The 6,777-nt window shown below is 25.8% G+C and overlaps 2 protein-coding genes across 3 annotated transcripts in view; one reads left to right on the top strand and one right to left on the bottom strand.

Annotated features, from left to right (window-relative positions):
* The window catches only part of LOC124948339 (large subunit GTPase 1 homolog), a 3,008-nt gene extending 1,323 nt beyond the window's left edge, over positions 1-1,685 (top strand). For both annotated transcript variants that reach the window (XM_047491812.1, XM_047491811.1), the window contains 3 exons: positions 1-598; positions 749-1,073; positions 1,271-1,685. The exon at positions 1-598 is cut by the window's left edge. In XM_047491812.1, coding sequence (XP_047347768.1) covers positions 1-598; positions 749-1,073; positions 1,271-1,406 — 1,059 coding nt within the window. In that variant the 3' untranslated portion in view covers positions 1,407-1,685. The remainder of the gene's footprint in view (positions 599-748; positions 1,074-1,270) is intronic.
* LOC124948340 (RNA polymerase II subunit A C-terminal domain phosphatase SSU72) lies at positions 1,664-3,553 on the bottom strand. Its single transcript, XM_047491813.1, has 4 exons — positions 3,133-3,553; positions 2,850-2,993; positions 2,321-2,579; positions 1,664-2,122 (listed from the first exon to the last, which is right to left on the bottom strand). Exons 1-4 carry the CDS (start codon positions 3,213-3,215, stop codon positions 2,021-2,023), a joined length of 588 nt encoding a protein of 195 aa, XP_047347769.1. The 5' UTR covers positions 3,216-3,553; the 3' UTR covers positions 1,664-2,020.
* Positions 3,554-6,777: the final 3,224 nt, after the last annotated feature.

Genomic DNA, 6,777 nt, shown 5'->3' with positions numbered 1-6,777 from the left:
CGTATAAGTAATGATGAAAATAATGAAAGTAAGGAAGAGTCATTAGATAATCAGTCAATAGAAAATAAAGAAATACAATGTAGAGATAATAAAATGTCTGAACTTGGGGAAAATATATCATCAATTAATAATTCATCAGAATTATTAACCAGGGATAAATTGATATTATTATTTAGGTCAATATATAAAGAAAAAACATATATGGAAGGGGTTACAACGATTGGTATGGTAGGATATCCTAATGTTGGTAAAAGTTCTACGATTAATGCATTATTACAATACAAAAAAGTCTCAGTATCAGCTACGCCAGGGAAAACGAAGCATTTTCAAACTCTCTTTTTGGATAAAGATTTACTTTTATGCGATTGTCCTGGTTTAGTGATGCCATCGTTCGTTTGTACTAAAGCTGATATGATTTTAAATGGGATATTACCGATAGATCAAATGAGAGATCATGTTCCACCAGTTACGTTACTTGGTACATTAATACCTAAATATGTAATAGAAGATATGTATGGTATTATGTTACCTGTACCGGCGGAAGGAGAAGATCCAGATAGATCACCAACTGCGGAAGAAATTTTAAATGCATATGGATGTAGGTCTTTATTAAAAATATACATTTTTTTTTTTTTTGTTTTGTTTTATTTTATTTTATTCGTTAACTCTTTTTAATTTAATTCAATTATAGATACAAGAAGGATTATACGTGTGACAATAGATATCATTGGATATATTTATTTTTCAGATAATAGAGGTTTTATGACACAAAATGGACAACCAGATAATCCACGAACTGCTCGTTATGTTTTAAAAGATTTTGTAAATGGCAAATTGTTATATTGTGTTGCCCCACCAACACAAAATCAAAATGAATTTCATCAATTTCCAGAACCGCGAAGAATTAAAAAAGAAAATACACATATACCTCCTAGAATGGTTCGTGCAATAGGGGGAAGGAGAGTTATGTCTGAAGAATTAGATAAAAAATTTTTAAAACAAGTATGTAGTGGCGTTCATGCCAGAGGTGTTCTTGGAAAATCATCTGGTGTACCAAATGTCCACAATCATAAGTATGAATCATTCAGAATAATTATTGTTATTAAATAATTATCACATTGAATATACTTTGAAATAATGTAAATTATCCAAAACAATTATATATATATATATATATATATATGCATATTCTCAGGGCAATCATTAATATAAAATTAATATGAAACGTGTTCACAAATTATCTAATTTTAATAATTATATCGAATTTTAGTGGTGTGGAGTCTATAGCTGGTTCAATGCAAAGCCTTTGTATCGAGGAAAAGCCATGGAAAAAAATTAATAAACATTGCAATAAAAAGAAACGGGAAAAGGCTAGAAGATTATACGGTCATCTTGATCAACATTAATTTGGAAAACTATGATTTTTCACAAATTATGATTATTTCTAAATATAAGAACATATTATATTGCGAAAGATTAATTTTGTAACATACGAGTTACTGAATTAAAAAAAAAATGACCATTCATTTTTCACATAATAAAAAAAATTAAATTGAATTTGTCTGTATAATACGTACAATCATATATATGAGTGTGTGTATGTGTGGTGTGTATACATGCATACATATATACATTCATGTATAATTATAATAAAGTTAAAATATTTTATGTTTTCATAACCTTTATATTTAATTTTATTAATATTTTGCCAATATATTGACATCCTATTCCCCAATACAATCATCTTTTTAACTTGGCGCACATATCTGCTATATAAATTCTATATATAATACAAATTTGTCAGATTTACAAAATTTATTTAAACAAAAATGATCATTATTTATATAGGAAGCACTTATCATTCGTCTTCATTGTTATCCTTAGATCTATGTCAGTAAATTCAGGAAACGGATATAATAAAAATTACATATTGTTTTTTCTGTTTTTTTCTTTCTTTTTTTTTTTTATAAATTAGGTTGGTACCTATATAGGTAGTATCGCTTCAATAGTTTCAATTACCTTAGTAGAAAAGTACCGTGTGCAAAATTGTTCTAGCAAATTTCGATTCAAACTCATGCAACAATTCATCTATGTCATTATCTAAATCTTCACTGTTGGCCAGCTGAAATGTGATAAAATATATTATTATTATTATTATTATTATTATTCTTTATATATCACAATAAATATCCTTCTTAATTATTCTGAATAAATAATAATAATATATAAATAAATAAATTACATATAATATTGTATTTTAATTATTTCTATTAATAGAAGTAACGATAAGATATTATAAAAAGAAAAAGATTGAAAATACCACAGTGACTAATTCACAGATAAGAAAGGATCCAACTGTAGCTTCTTCATGATTATCTTGAATATCAAGATTAATAAGATGAACAGGTTGATTATCTTCTTGCGTTCTGGATTCCATACATTCGATTACTTGATCGTATACACGTTCTTCGCAGGTTATTAAAATATCAAATTTTTCTTTAGACAGTTGAAATCTTTCAGGCTTAGGCTTTATCCGACGGTTTCTGTCCAACATGTGCAACAATCCATTTTGTGTATAACTGATTTATTCATTAAGTTAAGGTATTTCATTAAAGATATAAATTTCTACAATATAAACTTAAGGATACGATAATAACAATTTCTTAGATTCTTATATCCTAAAGAAATATAAAATCATAGAAATATGTTTCAATAAGTGTCTGTCTGAAAGTAATAAAAAAAAAAAAAAAAGAAAAAAAAAAAAAAAAAAAAAAAAAAAAAAAAAAAAAAAAGTGATAATTATTTCATTATCGAAAAGAGAATAAATATTTCATCGATAAATAGGATACTATTGTTTATCCTTGTTTAATAAATCATTATAGATTTCATCATATGTTGTTCCAAAATCATATATATTAGGACGATCTGGAGCATTCCCTGGTAATTTGACTTTATCTCCAGTACCAAAAGATTTAACGTTAAAGCCTTTTTTACTGAAAAAAAAAAAAAATTAGTTAATAGATATTAGTCTCTTTCAAAATATATCTAATTTTCTTTGTAATCTAATGTTTATCTTTTTTTTTTTTTTTTTTTTTTTTTTTTTTTTTTCCAATGTTTGACATAACCTTTTACCTTAAAAAAGCATGCGCTTCCATGCTTCTGTTCATATTACTGGAGCAAATAACGGCTACGCTAAGTGAACTAGGGGCCGGCATTATAATTATTTCAACTAATTTATTAATAAAATTCCTGAGAATAATTTAGATTAGATTTATATATTAAAAATAATTTTATGGAAATCTTGTTACGTCGTACACATTGATCAATATTACGATAAAACAAGATACAAATAATCAATTAGAAATTCGCGTATAGAACAAATAAATTTGAATTATAAATATATATATATATATATATAAATATATATATATATATAGAATATTCTATATACATATATAGAATTTAATATAAAAGCAAACCAAACAGCCTAACAATATTATTTAATAATTTATTCAGGTTATCTTCTGTTCATGATACTATTCTGCTTCGAATGAGAATGTTTTCAATGAAACAGAATACCTTCAATATCAGATGGCGCTGTCATGTAATCTATTAGACTAGTGCTGCCGCGGCATATGATTGGTCAAATAGACTGGAACGAATCACTGGTCATTACATATGAATTCATGTTTATAAAATCAAATGCAATAAAGCGATTGGTTGAAAGATCTATTATTGGGAAGATGATAGATAGTAGCGGGTATTTAAAATTCGTGTCATGGGAATAATAAATCGTTCGAATTCATGCCAAATCAATACACTATAATATCGTATTCTTTTGTCAAGGGCTTCGTAAAAATCAACTGTTTTGTCTTTTATTTTTTTTTTTTTCTATAGAATTTTAGAAAAAAATACGCATACGGGATATATGGGATATCCTTTCGGTACGTTCATATAATATATTTTAATTGAAATTACGTATGAATTATGTATATGCATATGCAATATAGTTTTGCAGATATCGACGTAGAAGGGATTAACGAAAACGGGGTTGGACGTTGGATTTAGGTGAGGGTGTGTAGATGGCAGGGATAGATGGGATTCTATGGCGATTGGTAATGTATAAAAGAAGCAAGTAGAAAGTAGAAAAAGAGCACTCTAACACGTGGCTTTGATAATCGATCGGACACGAGCTGACCCCGAGTTGGAGACTCACGTCGCGACGCGTGCACGTCGGTGTTCCAAAGGAACGTAGCGGAACCAGAAACAGTATGGCTGGAGGATTTCAGCTGTTTCATGTCAGTGTGTGAGTGCCGATGAGTGAGAGAAGAAAAGGACGATCGTTGATGCTGATTCCTTTCAAATAGAATTTCTACTAAATCTACGTATGTATTACAAAGTAAAACTTATTTTACAAATTTATATACAATATATACATACATATATAATGATATATGTAATATATAAATGTATGTATTAAGATATAATTTGGATTATATTTGTCTATATGATCGTATCCTTTTTGTCTATTAATTTTATTTATTTATTTTTTTTTTTTTTCTTATTGACGTTCTCAATACAATATAAAAATCTAATCGATGTCGAACATTTTTCATCGAGATCTTATCGTATATAAATGAAACGATTAAAATTTTTGAGATATAAAATTTGTTTTTTGTATCGATACAGAGATAACGTTCTTAATACAAAAAAAAAAAAAAAAAAAAAACAAATAAGCATGATCGTTGTCAAATAAAAAAAAAAACAAAGAAAGAAAGAAAAGGAAAAAGAATCTGTTCTTTATTTTTTTTCAATGATAAAATGACGAAATACGCGATATTGAAGATAAAATTTTGAGATATTAAAAAGAAAAAAGAAGCAGATTTTTCATGAGACAGTATTAATATTGATTAGTAATATTAAATTCATAAGGCATCCAAATTTACATACGGAATATATACGAAAGCTTTTTTCTTTCTTTCTTTTTTTTGTCTTTTTATTAGCGATGTCATAAAAATGAATACAATGGCGTCATCCTAATTGAAGTATGTCCAACGGCCATAGATTTTTCTTTTTCGATTTATTACGATTTTAATTGTCAAACGTTTAAAATATTTCATCGTATGACCTCCATCTTTGAAGATTTCTAAATATTTTTATGCAAAAATCATATATATATATATATGTGTGTGTATACACATACACCCACACACATACATACACGCACGCATATATATATATATATATATTGTAAAATGAAATGAGATATTTTCGAATTCAAATCTTTAATGGCGTCAGCGCGCAAATTGAAACTTACTTCCGGATACAAATAAGGTTAAAGCGGTTAGCTATCATGTTTTTAAATCCCTACAGTACTTTTATATTCATATGTATATCATATCATTCATAAAACTAGCTTCTATATGATAAGTGAATCAGTATGTTTTTCTATGATCGATTTTTCTCTATACAAGTTATGTCAATAAGTTTCGTGATACGCGATGAATTATTTTAATTAGAAAAATATATAAATGTTTCGAAGAACTTTGTGTTTTTGCGAACAAGTCTTACCAACGTAAATTCTGTTTCTGAAGAATTTGCAGGTTCTTAATATAAACTACATGAACGTAAGCAAAAATTCATTATCAATTATTTATATTTCATTGTAACAAGAAAGTTGAAGTTAAGAGTGAAACAATAAAGGATACATTTTATTAATGTCATAAACAAATATGCTTTTGTAAGAAGCTAAAAGATTTTCATTTCTATTTTTGATAAATATCTTGACTTTTATTGATAATTGCTCATATGAATGGTCTATAACGCTTCTTAATACGTTTACCTAACCTTAAAATTATTAGATATTAAAAGTCGTGAAATCTTTGATTAACGTTGTAATTAAAATAAAGTTATTAATCTTTGATACAAAATGACATTATAAAGATTAATTTGATATCGAATTAAAATATTTATTTAATTTATTCTATTTTATTTACTACTATATATATATATATATATATACATATACATATATATATATACATATCTATTGTACAACATTCAGCACATTCTTGCTTTGAAAATAATAAAGCCAACGGTATGAAGATATTCGGTATTTAATCAATATTAAATTGTGTTAACCAATAGGTTATATTAAAGCTTTCATATATAAATAATTAAGTAAAGTATGTGTGTTTATAAATAAATTACTACAAAATAATATATTCATATCTTCTATGGTCTTCTTAATATATACATTTCATAGAAAATATTTTCACATATAAACATATTTGTTAAGACAATACATTTTCTAAGAATATCAAATATATATATATATAAATAGAAATATATATTAGTATTGCTTGATAAAAATATTAAATAGAAATAAATATAGGAATTATCTATGGAAGAAAAATGAATATAAATGTCATTTGGATTTAACAAGAAAAATTTGTCAGATAGATTTTATTTCATATAACTGATATATTCTTATCATAAAATCAATAGGATTATTTTTGTATTACTTAAAATATTTGATTATGAATTTGATGAAGGTATTAATGTCCATGACGCAAAAGTTAACATAATTATCTTACTTGGATTTCATTCATCTGATTGACATTTATTTTTTAATCAAGATTTTAGAAAGTCATTAGCGTTACTTTTTTACGTTACTGAATTTGTCTGTGACAAATGTTATGTTTAATTATGACGTTGTCGATGAAAAAAAAAAAAGAAAAGGGAAAAACATAAAAAGAAAAAAGATAAAAAATATTA

Source organism: Vespa velutina, chromosome 4 (genome assembly GCF_912470025.1).
Source record: "Vespa velutina chromosome 4, iVesVel2.1, whole genome shotgun sequence".
NCBI lineage: Eukaryota > Metazoa > Arthropoda > Insecta > Hymenoptera > Vespidae > Vespa > Vespa velutina.
This window is presented reverse-complemented; position numbering and strand designations above follow the sequence as displayed.